Genomic DNA, 17,136 nt, shown 5'->3' on the forward strand with positions numbered 1-17,136 from the left:
TGTAACCTTATATGTAGTGGAAAGATTTACCCTCTGAGCGTAGTAAACATGTAATTACGCATGTGCAAGGAGGGAGAAAAGAGATAATAAAAGAGGGAAGTGAGCCCGGAAAAGGGGCCTTTTTTCACCCCCTCAGTTATCCTGCAACCTGGTGTCGAGTCTTTCCTTCAAGTCTATAGACCACAGTCTTAACCCTCAGTGGAGTCAGACTTCAAGGACAGGGAGAACATTGTTGCCAAATCTCATGAGTTTCACAATATTTACTCTTTTTCTTGAAGCATCAACTCTTGCAGCTGGGAATCTTAGCTTTCTTTCTTTCCTTATTTTTAAAAAAAGCAAGTTTCTAATCCTCACGATTGTCGAGAAAAGCCTGAAAAGGTGACTTGCATGAACCTTAGAAACTAAGGCAACAAAAGGAACCCAAAACTATTTGTTATTATGGAATCCCTGTTGCATGGAGGTTTTTAGGAACAGGTTAGACAGACACTGGCAGGTATGGTCCAGGTTTATGAGCCTACATTAATGCAGGGGGCTGCATTCGATGACCACTCAAAGGTCTCTTCCAGAGCCACATTTCTGTGACTCCACTATTTCTACAAATCTCATTATTACTAAAGCAGTTTCATAATTTTGGGGGGCTTGGCTCATTGTTTTTGACCCCTGGGGTTGACAATACTGGACTGAGCACCAGCTGCGTGTCTGAGTCTACTTTTCCCCGGGACTCTGGGAAAACCTCTGCTCTCGAGAGTCCTCCTGCCATTCAGGGAAGAAGCCGCTCCCTGACAACGACTACATTTCCCATCATCCCTCAACTACCGTAAGGGGATCGCTACAAACTCGTCGCCTTCTTGAAAAACGTAGCGCCGCGATTTCACTGCGAGGCAGTGACCACACGGAAAGCCCCGCGCGTTGGGGGTCTCGGTAGCCCGACACCCGTTGGACGTGTGAGGAGCGGGAGTGAAAAGCGGCCCGGTTCGGCACTGTGCGTCCTACGGAAATGGCGGATGGACCCTAAAGAGCAGCTGGGCTGCAGGGCCGAGAGCGAGCGGCCTGGGCCATGAATGCTCCGGGCGGGGGCTGGGACGGGGCCTGCGGGGGCGTCCGGCTCCTCCTGGACCTGTGAGTGGCTCGGACCGCGCCCCCTCCCCCACACGCCTGTTCATGTACCGCCCTCAATCCGCTCCACTACCCTGACCGAGTGGACCCGTGTGTCGTATCCCCGTTATTGTCCTGTTCCCCCCCCCGCGTCATGAGTAACTCTGCCCTTATTGCCTCCCACGTGTTATAACCACCCCTAGCTCTTATTGCCCCCCCACCTGCCTGTTGTACCTCCCACCCCCTCACTGCCCTGGGACCTGTGTGTTCTACCCCCCTGCACGTTATATCCTCCTCCTCTTATTGCCCCCTGTGTGTTATACCTTCCTCCCCTTAATCCCCCGTGCACTTCATATCCCCTGCCCCTTATTGCGCCCATGCTATAACCCCCCAGCCTCTTCATGTCCCCGGCACTTTATACCCCCAGACCCGGAATGCTCTCTTGCATGTTATAACTATCCCCAGCTCTTACTGCCCCAGAACTCCTGCATGTTATACCTTGCCTAGCTCCTTATTGCGTTCTCCCATGTTATATTCCTCAGCCTTTATTGTCTCCCAGTGACCTAGCATTGTCCACGCCCAGGCTTAGGTCAATTTAACTGTGTTGCTTGGGGGGTGGATTTTCATACCCCAGAGTGACAGTTCTATCAACCTAGTTTCCCAGTGTAGACCAACCCTTAGTTACATACCATAATACAAGCATAGCTGGATAAGGTGATAGCAATAAATCAGTGTACATATTTTTTCTTAATACATCTGTTTGCAAGAGCCAATTGCACAGCTCTTCATACAATTCCCTTTCTTACATGGTAAAACTACCACTGCCAGGTCTGCATTATATCTAACAGTGGCTTCATAGAATGTCAGAGTTGGAAGGGACCTCAGGGGGTCATCTAGTCCAATCCCCTGGTCAAAGCAGGGCCAATCCCGAGACAGATTTTTGCCCCAGATCCCTAAATGGTCCTCTCAAGGACTGAGCTCACAACCCTGGGTTCAGCAGGCCAGGGCTCAAACCACTGAGCTATCCCTCCCCCCCAAGCAGTAATTTTCCACTTCAGCTTTGGCCTAGTCATAGAGCCTTATGGGACTGATTCAGTTTGGTCAACTTACTGAGTGAACAACGTAGCATAACATCTTGCGCTTGCTCAATATGTTAGCATCATTACCAGTTCAGCATACTGAGCACTGGTCTGCTCTAGAATTTGCCAGTACAGTAATGTTTCTTAGGAGTGTGATATATATATATATTTGTCCTGGTAAAAGCCTAATGTAGATACAGTTATACCATCAAAAAAGTGTTTTTGCTGGTATATTATATTTTGTTTGGGGAATTGATATAAGCAATACTAGCAAAAGCACAGTCTTGCAGGTATAAGCTATGTCCATGCTATGAGGACTTGCTGGTACAGCTCTTCCAACAAGGCCTGTCTAGTATAGGCAAAGGCTTAGGCCTGGTCTACGCTACACAGTTTTGTTGGCAAAAGGCAGATTTTGTTGTCAAAACAGCAGAGGTGTACACACTACAACGTTCCTCCTGCCGACAAAACTCTCCTGCTTTGCCCACAAAAGAAAACCACCTTGACAAGAGGCATAGAGCTTTTTGCAGCAAAGTCAGATCGACAAAGCATCAGTGTAGATGCTGCATTCGTTACGCTGCAGTAACTTGACGTCCAGTAGATACCTTACAGTACCCACTGTGACCCCTGTGCTCACTGTTTTGAACTCTGCTGCCCTGCATCCAGCTACGTGGGCATGCGCTCCTCCCATTTCAAAGCCCCAGGAAGTTCTGAATCATGGAAAGCTCACATAGGACCAGGGCGGCACGCAGGGCAGGCTGCTGTTACAGCGGTTGCAGGGGGAAGACTGCTGTGCAGTGCATAGCTGGGTAGGGAGGCAGGGGCTAATATCAGCGTTTCCCCTCCCACTGCCCGTGTACTGATCTCCGCTGAGCTGGGATGGGGGACAGGAGAACACCAGCTATCTGTGCACCAGCTTCTGCCTCAGGATTGGTTATTTCTGGTTGCAGTCTGAACTTAAAGAGACAGCATGCCGACACAGTCACTCTCCCCCAACATTCACGCTTTCTCTCTCACATACACACTCACCCTCTGCAGTCTCTCAGATTCCCCCAGCACACACACTCTCACATAGACTCTCTACCTCTCTCTCACACATACATGCACAGACTCACTTCAGTGGGCTTCTTGTGTTACTGTTCAGTTATATTACCCAGTGCTACTTTAAAAAGTGATTTAAAAGGTGTTATTTTTTGGGTGCACACAGCAATCAGTGCAAGGTTTATAGCATGGTGCAAACAAATAATAACAGGCTCAGCACACTACAGCCACACACATTACTTTGGCTAAGTGTTAATATGCTCCATTAAGGCATCCCCCAGCCACATAGTGCCCCCCAGCTGGGTTCCTCTTATAGCTTTGTGTTCATAATGCACAGCACAATACTGAACAGCAGTGCAGGATCCATGCTTTCTGACAGAGATGGTTGGGTTGCAGGTTACCAGGGCAGTTGAAGAGTGGCTGGCAATCTAGTAGGATGCCCATGGAATGATGGGATTGAGAAACCTTCATCATGTGATACTGTATCTGCCCTCATGAGGCATTGCAAACCTTTCCCAAAGACCCCTGCAGCCAGTTGCACAGTGGGATAGTTACCCACAGTGCACTGCTCTCTGTGTCAATGCGAAAGCTGCTCTTGTGGGTGAGCTCCACTGACACAAGGAGCATAGTGTAGACATGCTACAGTGGTGTCTGTATATCAAAGTAACTTGCATTGACAAAACTCTGTAGTGTAGACGAGGCCTAAGTGTGGACGCTCAGGCTATGTCTGCACTTAAAATGCTAGTGGCCTGGCTTCAGAATAGACACTTACTACAGTGACAGGAAGGCAACAAGGTGTGGGCTGTGGTGAGAGCAGGGGCCATGTCTCCCATTGCTGTAGGAAATCCATCTCCCTGAGAGGCAGTAGCTATACTGGTGGAAGAATTCTTCAGTTGATGTACCACTGTGTACATTAGGACTTAGGTCAACTTAACTACATCGCTCAAGGGTATCGATTTTTTTTTTCCTCCAGGCTGTTCCTAGAGCTCCACTGTTCCCTGCACCAGCATAGATTGTTGATTCAGTAGACCTTGATGTTCATAATAAAGAAAGACCATTGCTCGGTTTGGTGGCGAAGGCTTGGCTAGGTTTATTGTCAACAAAGCACCATCTCAGCATCCCATATAGCAGGGTTATGAGTACGCTAACACATGTATTCTAGTGATAAGGTATCAGCTCAATCAACACAGCATTATCCCTTAGGAGGAGTAGCTTTGTATTAGCCTATTATTCTCCTGTTACGCGTTGATACAAACAAGTTACATATTACATTCCAGATGTTATTAGTTACCATCCTTGTACATGATAATTTGAACAAAATCTCATCCGTTATTCCAGTAGTTCTCAAGCTTATTTGATCATGGCCCCCTTCTTTGTGCCTTTAGTAGTTTATGTCTCTCCGTTCCCCCTCCCTCCAGCATCCAACCAACAGCCATTGCTCTCTGGCCATCCAGCTCTGAATGAGTGCAGTAATCTTTCTCTCTTTTCCCCACCCCCGCAAGCTTCCCATGTTCCCCCAGAATATATTCTGTGCCACCCATTTTGAAAACCTCTGCATTATCCTGTCATTCCATTCTTATCTTACAAGGGGTCTGTGTGTTTCTGTACCATCCTCTTAGGAATGTATTTGTGCTTACTTGATCAATTACCATTCTCTTAGGAATGTAGTCATGTGGTTAACTGGTACCTAGTGCTGTTATTCTAAAAAGGCCTACTTTGGTTACATTTTTAACCATGCCTAGGGCCCCAGCAAGGTGTACAAGTTGAAGTAATTTTCTAGTGTAGATCAACTTTGCCCACAGGTATGTGTCTATCTGCGTATGCTTGCACAGTCTTTGAGTCAACTCTCCTGGCACACTATAGACTCCCTTTACCAGACTCATTACATTAGTTAATGGGTTTTGTTTAAAGTGTTTTGAAGATGAAAAATGTTATAGAAATGTTGGGTATTACTACTGGCCACATCTAGCAAAAAAAAATCTTTGCCATTGGCAACTCTGGCAACTGTCATCATGCTCCCTCCCAGTCTAGGGAAAGAGGGCTCCTTGTCCTACAGCGTGAATGATTCAAAAATGTGGAAGATTAAACATTTAAAGATTATAATGAAAGGTGTTTCATGATTCAGAGTTTGAGAGAGAAAAATTCTTGCACCTCTGCTTCCTTTTCATGTTGTTGTTTATATCTTTTTACACTGTCATCTAAAGGACTCAGTATAAAAGATCAAAATGTTTTCATATATGAAAACAATTAAAAAAACATGTCCACATTGCTCACTTTTTGTTTCTAGTAAGATTTCAGATGCAGTTTGGCCCCTGCTGTCACCACAGCCCACACCTTGTTGCCTCCAAGAACCATACACATTGCAGTTGTATTCCTCCCTTCTTCAAATAATCCAGTCTCCTTCAAAGAAGCTTTCCCCCCATCCTATTATTGTAGCTGATGTTTTACAAAACATGCAAGAAGAGCATTGCAGTGCATCATGTCATTGTGTATAATAAGTCTACAGGCCAAATCCTTTTTCTCAGCTATATAAATATTTCAGGGGAATTAAGCTAGATTTATATTGGTGTACGTGGGAGCAGAATTTGGCCTTATTTGTTTACATCTTATGCTAAATATCTGCAAAGACTTTATTCATCTGTTCTCATGTTAAGTAGCATCAGTGCTAAGCAAGTCCTACTGACCTTTGTCTAAAATTTCATATTTTGCACACCCTTTATGGTGCAGTACAAATTAAATATGGATAGAAATTGTAATATAATTGATGCTGCTTCAGATGTGTTTATTTGAATATGCAGTGTCTAGAAGGACTACTTAATGTGTGTGTATTTGATTGTGTATTCTCAAATTTCTGCCACCTGATTACGCAACTGTCACATCAGAACAGAGCCAGTGAGATTTGCTTGTATGCAGAGGGTTTATAATGAAGCCCAGGTTTTTTTTTGTTGTTGATCAGTTTGTTAAGAAAATTAAGTGCAGGAAACTACATTAATTTAGCTTTGCAAAAATCAATTTGCCCTTGTGCAAGAAAATATTTTTAATGAGGAGGTAAAATATCTTTTATTATTTATTATTTTATTTATTATAACTTTTGCTTAGTTTAGGGAGCATGAGGAGATTTTAATGTTGAGGCTGGGAATTTTCATGAAAGGTGAGTTAATACGGTCTCATTAAGGCGTCGATCCTGTAAACACTTAAGACCCGATTCTACAGTTAGTCCTGAGGGTATTCTGCGCCAAATAATTACAAATTCTGCACACAATATTTTACAATTCTGCAAAATTTTATTTGTCAAATAAATGTGGAGGCTCCAGCATGGCATTGAGGAGCACAGGCCACTAGCTGCACAGAGCTGGGAGATCACTGTGTAGCTCCCCCCCCGGGACACAGACTCAGCGGTGAGGCTGCACACAACCCTTACACACAAGGACCAGGCCTGCCCCGGAAAGACCCCAGGGCCCTGTCCCATCCCGTCCTTCCCAACCCAGTCGGGGCTAGCAGCTGAGCCCAGCGCAGGATAAGAGCCACCAGCCGGGTCTTTCCCAGCCCCGCCCCCTACCCCCCAGTGATTTACTTCTCTGGATACCTGAAACGTACTGTTGGGGAGGGTCGTATGACCGCTCTTGTGGCTTCCCTTTGCTTCCCTGTCAGAAAGTCATTTTTCTGCAGGGAAGCAAAGAAATCTTCAGGGGACATAAATTCTGCACATGTGCAGTGGCGCAGAATTCCACCATAAGTATACAGTGAGCTCTCTCTGTATGTCTACACTACAAATAAAAACCTGCAACTGGTCCATGTCAGCTGACTCAGGCTCGTTGGGCTTGGGCTAAGGGACTGTTTAATTTCAGTGTAAACATTCAGGCTTGGGCTGGAGCCTGGGTTCAAGCTGGAGCCGAGGATCTAGGACCCTGCAAGGTAGGAGGGTTCTAGAGCTTAGACAGCAGCCTGAGCTGCAATGGCTACACCACAGCTAAACAGCCCCTTTGCCCATGACCCACTAGCCTGAGTCAGCTGGCACAGGCCAGCCATGGGTTCTTAATTGCAGTGTAGACATACTCTCCATCGACAGACTCCTAGAGCCAGGGATCTTCACAGGTACTGGGGTCTGTCTGTGTGGAGCTTGTTGTTGATTTAAAACCTTAAAAAGGTGATTGTTTACTCAGCGACGGCTCCAGGCACCAGCGCTCCAAGCGTGTGCTTGGGGCGGCAAGCTGCAGGGGGCAGCCTGCTGGTCTCGGCGAGGGCGGCAGTCAGACAGCCCTCAGCGGCTTGCCTGCGGGAGGTCCACTGGTCCCACAGATTCGGCGGCAATTCGGCAGCGGGTACGCCGAAGCCGTGGGACCGGCGAACCTCCCACAGGCAAGCTTCCAAATCCGCGGGACTGGGGAACCTAGAGCTGCCCCTATGTTTACTCATGCATTAGTGAGTCTGAGGTAAGGTGTCTGAGTTAATTCAAGTGAATTTCATAGCCTGAGAGCCATGAAGACTGAAGTCTTCTATTAATCCATAGAACAGGAATAGGTAATAGCAGAGTATTTTCCTCTCCATATTCCTGTCTATGTTTCTCACTCCTGATCAGGATAATATTGTCTCTCACTGTTGATGTCCCGTTGAATCCTTAGCTTCTCTGCTGTGACTGTCAATAAGACTGTCAGTTAAGTTCAACATATGGTAGTGATATTTGTGTTGTGGAAAAATTTATGCTGCGTTGTGTTTGGATCAGAACAGCCTGAGATTTCTTTATTACAAGCATGCAGGAAGAGACAACCAGCCTGGCTGCTCTGCCCCCAAAAGGAACACAGAAGCTTATATAGCTCAAAGGCAACATTAAATCAAGCCCATTTCTTTATTAATATTTTTCCCTTATTAGGAATACAGACAAAACCAGCTTTCCTGTTTATTAACAGGTTGTTCTTTTGCAGTTAATGGCTTTCCTAACATTTGCTGTTGCAACTACATGTTTCTTAAGATTGGCTGTTGCAATTACTTTACTTTGCAATTTTCCTCACTCTCTCCTTCTGCCCTTTGACCACATATACAGTTTTCTTGACCAGAGTTTAGGCCTACTCTTATTTTTCCTTTACATTTGTGATGTGGACAATTGTTCAATGATAACCAGACTATAATCATCAAAAAACTATTAGAAGGTGACTTTTGAACACTGCTACTAGCAGCGTGGGCTTGATAGCAATTGATGACCTAAGGGTGACCAGGGCCGGTGCAACCATTTAGGCAACCTAGGCAGTCGCCTAGGGTGCTGGGATTTGGGGGGCGCCATTTTCTTCGGCAGCAACCCCAGCGTCTGGATCTTCAGCCGCCCTGGTCGCCGCTGGCATTTAGGCGGAGGGAGCTGGGGCAGGGGAGCGCAGGGAGGGCCACCTGCAGCAAGTAAGCGGGGGGGCGGCATGCAGGGGAACCTCCTCGCCCCAGATCACCCCTGCCCCAATGCCTCTTCACTTCTACTGCCTCCCAGGCTTGCAGCGCCAATCAACTTGGGCACCGCAAACCTGGGAGGTGGGAGAAGTGAAGCAGCCATGGTGTGCTCGGGGTGCTTGTGCATGGAGCAGGGGTGAGCTGGGGCGGGGGGGTGCCTCAGGGTGGAGGGTGGTGGGTGGGGAGCTTCCGTCGGGGGGCGCCTCAGGGCTGAGGGAAGGAGCTGCTGTGGGGGCGGGGAGCTCAAGGTGGGGGCATGGGGGGAGTGCAAGGTGGAAATTTCACCTAGGGTGCGAAACATCCTTGCACCGGCCCTGAGGGTGACCACTTTTGGCATTATCAGACTGCTTGGAAAGAGGCAACAGAGTCTACAGAGGAATGAATATAGGGATAAAAATCAAGTACCTCTGAGTTCTTTCTAATACTGGCTCTGATTCCAAATGATAACAGGATTTCCTCACTGTTGATGTTAGTAAATATGTTGCCTTGTCCTTTCATGTCCTTGGGCATTTGTCCTGCGTAACAACAATGGGTATAGAATTGCACTGAACATGTATATTTATCTTGCCGGGGCACTGTTTACTTGTTTGAGACTGAAGATTGACTTGACAACAAAGTTTTTGGATAATGTTCACTGAATTTTGAAAATTATATATTTAAACGTATCATTCTATTTCCAAGGAAACTTAATGTTTATTGTGCCTAGATATCACATTTTGTATTACGGGAGCTGGCCATTTCCAGGGAGTCAGGGACTAGCCTACCTGTGACAGGCTCTGCTAAGGAGAATGAGCCAACCCAGATCCATCTGTCAGTAGTTAATTACCTAGGTGGCTGGGCTGCAGTTAATTAGCTATAGAACACCAGGGCCTCACAGAGACTTATGAGGGCTCAGGCAGGGAGCTCCACAATACTTAGGCCTTGGCTACACTAGAAATTTCAAAGCGCTGCCAGGGCAGCGCTTTGAAGTGTGAGTGTGGTCAGAGCGGCAGCGCTGGGAGAGAGCTCTCCCAGCGCTGCACGTAAACCACATCCTTTATGGGTGCAGCTAGCAGTGCTGGGAGCCATGCTCCCAGCGCTGCCGCCCTGATTACATTGATGCTTTACAGCGCTGCATCTTGCAGCGCTCAAGGGGGTGTTTTTTCATACCCCTGAGCGCGAAAGTTGCAGCGCTGTAAAGTGCCAATGTAGCCAAGCCTTTAGAGAGGAAGCTCCTGAGGAAAGAGACTTGTCAGGAGAGCTGGTTAGAGAGTTCGGCAGAAAAGGGAATCTAGGAGAGGTGTTGCTGGGGCAGGGAGCAGATTCCAAAACACGCTACTCCAGAGAATAGCTGCAATAGTTTGACCCCTGCAGAGACACTGAGAGAAGTGAAGGAACCCTTCCCCTGGTGATGGCAGTAGGCCTGACTCCACGAGGTGTGTCCCAATAAAGAGGTGAAGAGCCTGGGCAGAAGAGACAGGTGGACTTAGATGGGGAATACAGACTAATATTAACTTGCTCCTTCCAGCTAAGATGCTGGGTCTGAAGACTTGCTTGCATGTGTGTTGGGCCTTGGATTAAATAAATTACATCCTTGAAGGGGCATTGTTCACTACAGACAAGCCTAATTTAATTGTGTTTTAGAAGCCTGGCAGGAGTGGTGCAAGAAGAGATGAGGGAGCAGAACGGTTGAAACTCCAAACTCTGTTTTTGTCTTTGTGGTCTTCCTCTTAGCTGAAGTGGAACACAACTATCCCTGTAAAACACTTCCGTTACAAAAAAAACAAAGAAACTAGTATTTAGAAGGATAGAGCTCAAGGGAAGATCAGGAATTTGAAGAATGTACAGGATAGAATAAAGTGTTGATGTGCTGCCAAATTTTTAACAAAGGTGAAGGAATATAGATAGTGCAAGATGGAGCCTGATATAAAAATAAGGAGGAAGGTAGTTGTTAGATAAAATTGATTATAATTAGCTTTGCTCTTATTAGGCAAATTAAAGTTGTTTTTATAAGATTAAAGGGAGCGAGGTTTGTAGGCTTGTAACCAGAGAGAGAAGTGGAACACTGATTCATACATAGGTAGAGAATATGAAAGGAGGATTTGAACAATGAACTTTCACTTAAAGGGCCCATTTGACTACCAAGACCATGAGAGACCTCCTAAATGAGGTGCTAGGTCCTCCTCCGAACTTTGCTGTTAGTAACTAACAGTAAAAACCTTATAGGCTTATCTTATAATCTTGTATAGTAAAAATCTTAAATGAATCAAACTGTACCATAGAAGCTCTATAGATAGAAATTCCATGACTGAATAATGAGTATAGCAGAAGGAATATACTACCAACTATCTGACCAGGATGGTGATTGTGAAATGCTCACAGAGATTAGAGAGGTTACAAAAATAGAAAAATCAATAACAATGGGGGATTTTAACCATACCCATATTGACTGGCTGCATGTCACCTCAGGACAGGATGCAGAGACAAATTTCTAGACACCATAAATGACTGCTTCTTGGAGCAGCTAGTCCTGGACTCCACCAGGGGAGAGGCAATTCCTGATTTACCCCTAAACGGAACACAGGATCTGGTCCAAGAGGTGAATATATCTGAACCGGCTTGATAATAGCAATCAAAATGTAATTAAGTTTAACATCCTTTTTGGGGAGGAAATACCCAAGAAGTCCACCACAGTTGCGTTTAACTTCAAAAAGGGGAACTACACAAAAAGACTATGAGTCATGCAAGGATCCAAGATGGTAGTTTATTTGCTCAAATACTGGAGAATAAAAAATTAATTTGTAGGGCTGTGGCATGATTAAAAAAAATTAATTGTGGGATTAAAAATAATTAATCGTGCTGTTAAACAACAATAGATTACCATTTCCTTCTAAATATTTCTGGATGTTTACTACATTTTCAAATATATTAATTTCAATTACAACACAGAATACAAAGTGTACAGTACTCACTTTATATTTATTTTTTATTACAAATATTTGCACTGTAAAAAACAAAAACAAAATATTTTTCAGTTCACCTCATACAAGCACTGTAGTGCAATCTCTTTATCATGAAAGTTGAATGATCAGATGTAGAATTATGTACAAAAAACCTAAATTCAAAAATAAAACAATGTAAAACTTTAGAGCCTACAAGTCCACTCAGTCCTACTACTTGGTCAGCCAATCACTCAGACAAACAAGGTTAGTTACAATTTGCAGGAGATAATGCTGCCTGCTTCTTGATTACAGTGTCACCTGAAAGTGAGAACAAGTGTTCACATGGACTGTTGTAGCTGGTGTCGCAAGATACTTACATGCCAGATGCGTTAAAGATCCATATGTCCCTTCATGCTTCAACCACCATTCCACAGGACATGCGTCCATGCTGATGATGGGTTCTGCTCAATAATAATCCAAAGCAGTGCGGATTGATGCGTGTTCATTTTCATCATTTGAGATAGATGCCATCAGTAGAAGGTTGATTTTCTTTTTTGATGGTTCGGGTTCTGTAGTTTTCTATGGAAATGTAGCTCTTTTAAGACTTCTGAAAACATGCTGCATATCTGTCAGATTTTGAAAGGCACGTCAGATTCTTAAACCTTGGGTTGAGTGCTGTAGCTATTTTTAGAAATCTCACATTGGTACCTTTTTTGCGTTTGTCAAATCTGCTGTGAAAGTGTTCTTAAAATGAACATGCTGGGTCATCATCCGAGACTGCTATAGCATCAAATATATGCAGAGTGCGAGTAAAACAAAGCAGAAGACCTACAGTTTTCCCTGCCAACGTGTACAGTCACAAATTTAATTGACGCATTATTTTTTTAACAAGCATCATCAGCATGGAAGCATGTCCTCTGGAATGGTGGCTGAAGCATGAAGGGACATACAAATGTTTAGCATATCTGGCAGGTAAATACCTTGCAACGCTGGCTACAAAAGTGCCATGTGAATTCCTGTTCTCACTTTCAGGTGACATTGTAAATAAGAGTATGTCTATACTACAAAATTAGGTCGAATTTATAGAAGTCGATTTTTTAGGAAGCGATTTTATACAGTTGATTCTGTGTGTCCTCACTAAGCGCATTAAGTCACATTAAGTCGGCAGAGTGTGTCCACAGTACCGAGGCTAGCGTCGATTTTCAGAGCGTTGCACTGTAGGTAGCTATCCCACGGTTCCCGCACTCTCCACCACCCATTGGAATTCTGAGTTGAGCTCCCACTGCCTGATGGAGCAAAAACATTGTCATGGGTGGTTTGGGGTACATGTCGTCAGTCGCCTCTCCCTCTGTGAGAGCAACAGCAGACAATCATTTCGCACCTTTTTTCTGTGCAGACACCATGCCACGGCAAGCATGCAACCTGCTCAGCTCAGCCACCGTTGTTGTATCCTGGGTGCTGCTGGCAGCAGACGGTACAATAGGGCTGCAAACCATCATCACACTTCTGCTGCCACTCTGCTCTCCTGCTCTGGCAGCTGATGGTATAATAGGGCTGAAAACCATCGTCATGCTTCCGCTGCCCCTCTGCTCATCGTCACTGAACGACCGCTTCCGCTGCCACTCTGCTTTCCTGTTCTAGCAGCAGACGATGCAGTAGGGCTGCAAACCATCGTCACACCTCCGCTGCCACTCTGCTCACCTGCAGGTGCTGTACCGCTGCAGGCATGGAGCCCGCTCAGATCGTTGCGGCAGTTATGAGCACTGTGAACCCCTCATGCATTATCCTGCAGTATATGCAGCGCTAGAACCTGCAAAAGCAGGCAAGGAGGCGATGGCAGCACGTTGACGAAAGTGATGAGGACATGGACACAGATTTCTCTTGAAACACAGCCCCTGGAAATTTGGACATTATGGTGATAATGGGGCAGTTTTGTGCCTTGGAACACCGATTCTGGGCCCAGGAAACAAGCGCAGGCTGGTGGGACCGCATAGTGTTGCAGGTCTGGGATGATTCCCAGTGGCTGCAAAACTTTAGCATGCGTAAGGGCACTTTCCTGGAACTTTGTGACTTGCTTTCCCCTGCCCTGAAGCACAAGAATACCAAGATGAGAGCAGCCCTCACAGTTAAGAAGTGAGTGGTGATAGCCCTCTTGAAGCTTGCAACATCAGACAGCTACTGGTCAGTCGGGCATCAATTCAGAGTGGGCAAATCTACTGTGGGGGCTGCTGTGATCCCAGTACCCATCGCGATCACTGAGCTGCTGCCATCAAGGGTAATGACTTTGGGAAATGTGCAAGTCATAGTGGATGGCTTTGCTGCAATGGGATTCCCTAACTGTGATGGAGCGATAGACGGAACCCATATCCGTATCTTGGGACCGGAGCACCAAGCCAGTGAGTACATAAACTGAAAGGGGTAGTTTTCAATGGTGCTGCATACACTGGTGGATCACAAGGGACGTTTCACCAACATCAACATGGGATGGCCGGGAAAGGTACATGACGCTCGCATCTTCAGGAACTCTGGTCTGCGTGAATGGCTGCAGCAAGGGACTTACTTTCCAGACCAGAAAATAACCCCTGGGGATGTTGAAATGCCTATAGTTATCCTTGGGGACCCAGCCTACCCCTTGTTGTGGAAAAATTCACCCACACATCATTTTTGATCAGAGACTCAGCCTGAGGCCCGTTTATTGATTACACACCAACACACTCATGCACTTACATACACAGACAGAAACACACTCCGTCTTGCTGCTGTTACCAATGAGTTGCTCCCCTTAACTTCACTGGCCAAGTGAGTTAGATGGGGGAGCGGTGGAGCTGGCTTCTGCCGATCTGGCTTGATGCTCTGATGTTGAAAAGACGAAACCCAGGGTTTTCTGCAAGACACCTCACTTTAATAGCAGCTTCCCTCTTATACAAATCTCCCAGATTCAAAATCTGGGACTAGGTCCATTGGTACTTTTTGCTGCTTTTCTCTGCACTAGGGGTTGTCCCAATGCTGCAAAGAGGGTGTTCCCAAAGGAAGGTGCTTGCTTCTAACCCCCAAGGCCGTCAGTATGTCTGCTCTTCTCTAGTCAGCCCACTTGACAAGTCTGATTGTGCTTGGTCTGGCTCCTGTCCCCTTTCCAAGGGTTGCAGCTGTCTGGAGATGCCTGCCTTCCATACCTTCGTCATTCACACCTCATTCATTCAACAGAGCAATTGATTACAAAGTGAGGGAAAGATCTTATTCTACTTCTAGCAAGAAGACATTTTTCTTTTACCTTAATTATACTACTTTAGGGGCCTGCTATACATATTACCAAGGTTCAATACAAAGTCATGTAAAAGTTATACAAAAATGCATAATGCAGAGATTTATCTACAACTGCATTGATTGACTGCTGTGTGCAGTAATATAGTGACCCCTGGGTCTTTGAATGAGGCTTTATACTTTAGGGGAGGGCGAGGGGGTGAGCGGCAAGTCAGGGGCAAGCAGGTGGGCAAGCAGTGGGTGAGCAAAGAGGCGAGCAGTGAGCCAGCAGAAGGGGTGGGCATGGGGGTTTCTGGCAGGGGAGGGAGGAGATCAAAGGAGGTGAGTGGTAAGTGGAGGACTGACTAGGAAGGATGCAGCAAGCCAGTGGGGGGCTAGGCAGTGAAGAGGGGTGTGATGGTGGGGCCGAGCGGGGAGGGGGTGGGTCCTATTTTACTGCTGTGATCTGGTCACCCTATGCGTGCCGTTTCTTTCCCCCTCTACAGGCTTCCACACACCGTCAGTGCCTTACTAGTGTGCCATGTGCCGTGAGATATCTCTTCTCTTTGTGTGTGACTATGAGTGTTTCCCTAGTGTATGAATTTATTCAACAAAATCTTGAGCTTCATAATGTATACCACGAGTGAAAAGAAAAAGAAAAATAGAATCAGAGCACAGAGTTTTCAACACTGAATGGACGAATAAATACGTACTGTTTTCAAAGACAAAATACCATGCCTTGTGTGTCATGAAACGTTAGCCATTCCGAAAGAATACAACCTTCGGCGGCACTTTGAAACTAAACATCCCAATCTCACCAAATTGAACGCAAATGAAAAAATAAAGCAGCCAGTTTAGCGAAAAACCTTAGTGAAGAACAGCAAATTTTCAAGAAAGTGAGCACTGAGAATGATATGGTTACTAAAGTAAGCTTTCAAATTTCTAAGGAAATTGCTGCTGCTGGAAAATGCTTCACAGAAGTTTTTTAAAAAGTGTATGTTGATTGCTGTATCTGAATTATGTCCAGAAAAGAAGGGAATATTTGAGAATGTCAGTCTATAACGCATGACTGTACAGAAAAGTATAGCTGACATTTCTACCAATCTAAGTGATCAGTTAAAGCAGAGGGTCAGTGAATTCTGCTTTTGCTCCCTAGCTATGGATGAAAGCACCTATTTAAAAGACACCGCCCAACTTCTTATTTTTATTAGAAAGAATTGATAAAAACTTTGAAATTACTGAAGAACTTGCTGGCATGTGCTCCATGACAGGTCGCACAACCGGAAAAGAAATCTCCAGTAAAGTAAGTAATAAAGTGCATGAATGATAAGTCGAGATTAGATTTCACAAACTTGATGGCCATTTGTACTGATGGTGCTCCAGCTATGTGCGGAAAAAATGTTGGAGCAGTTACTTTTCTTGAAGAATTTATCGGGAGACAAATAACCAAACATCACTGCATTATACATCAGCAGGTTTTGTGTAGCAAAGTCTTAAAATTTGAGCATGTAATGTAAGTGGTAGTTTCCATTGTAAACTACATCTGTTCTAGAGGACTAAAACATAGGACATTTCCAGTCTTTCTTGAAGGGGTAGACGCCAAGTGCAGTGACTTAATCTACCATACGAAAGTGAGGTGGTTGAGTCGAGGAAGAGTGCTCCAGCATTTCATTGCTTTGAAAGAGGAGGTAGCAAAATTGAACATGGGCCCATAGAACATGGGCCCATAAAATTCCCAGAGCTTGAAAATGAGTCCAGGAATCAAGATCTCTTTTTCTTTTGTGACATTACAGCACACCTGAATGATCTCAACATTCAACTTCAGGGGACAAATCAATTTATATTTCAAACGTGTGCAGCAGTGAAAGCTTTCAAAATGAAATTGAAACTTTTCAGAAGTCAGCTGTCAAAAGGTGAAATATGTCACCTTCCCACTTGTGCACAGTGTATCCCTCAGCACAAACACCCCGAGTTAGGAGAAGTATACCCAAAGCACATTAATCTTTTGATGGACAGAAGACTTACTTTGTCTAAAGAAGACGACGTCCAATTGAAGTTAATTGAAGATCACTTTTCTGTGGATCCAGAGGAAGTGCCACTAGATTTGCAGTTGGAAGTTATTGAACTTCAGTGTTCGGCAGCTTAGCAAAATAAGCACAGAGAAAGCAGCCTGTGGGACTTCTACAAAAGTCTAGACAATGAAATATACAAGAATCTTATCTGTTACGTGCCTAAGTGCTCTGCAGGGACGAGACACACACACACACACAGTGAGTGATATGGCTTTTAATGAAGGTAAAGAAAACACACCCGCAACGGGGACTCTGCAC

General features: G+C 45.3%; 1 protein-coding gene across 3 annotated transcripts in view; it reads left to right on the forward strand.

Annotated features, from left to right (window-relative positions):
* The first annotated feature begins 838 nt into the window (after nt 1–838).
* AMN1 (antagonist of mitotic exit network 1 homolog) overlaps nt 839–17,136 on the forward strand; it is a 76,093-nt gene continuing 59,795 nt past the window's right edge. Inside the window, exon 1 of one of the 3 annotated variants that reach the window (XM_032782975.1) lies at nt 839–1,119. In XM_032782975.1, the coding sequence (XP_032638866.1) occupies nt 1,058–1,119 (62 nt within the window). In that variant the 5' untranslated portion in view covers nt 839–1,057. Of the gene's footprint in view, nt 1,120–11,106; nt 11,224–17,136 lie in introns of those variants that run through there. The other 2 variants (XM_032782976.2, XM_032782978.2) reach the window with 2 other exon arrangements.

This window comes from Chelonoidis abingdonii, chromosome 1 (genome assembly GCF_003597395.2).
Source record: "Chelonoidis abingdonii isolate Lonesome George chromosome 1, CheloAbing_2.0, whole genome shotgun sequence".
NCBI lineage: Eukaryota > Metazoa > Chordata > Testudines > Testudinidae > Chelonoidis > Chelonoidis abingdonii.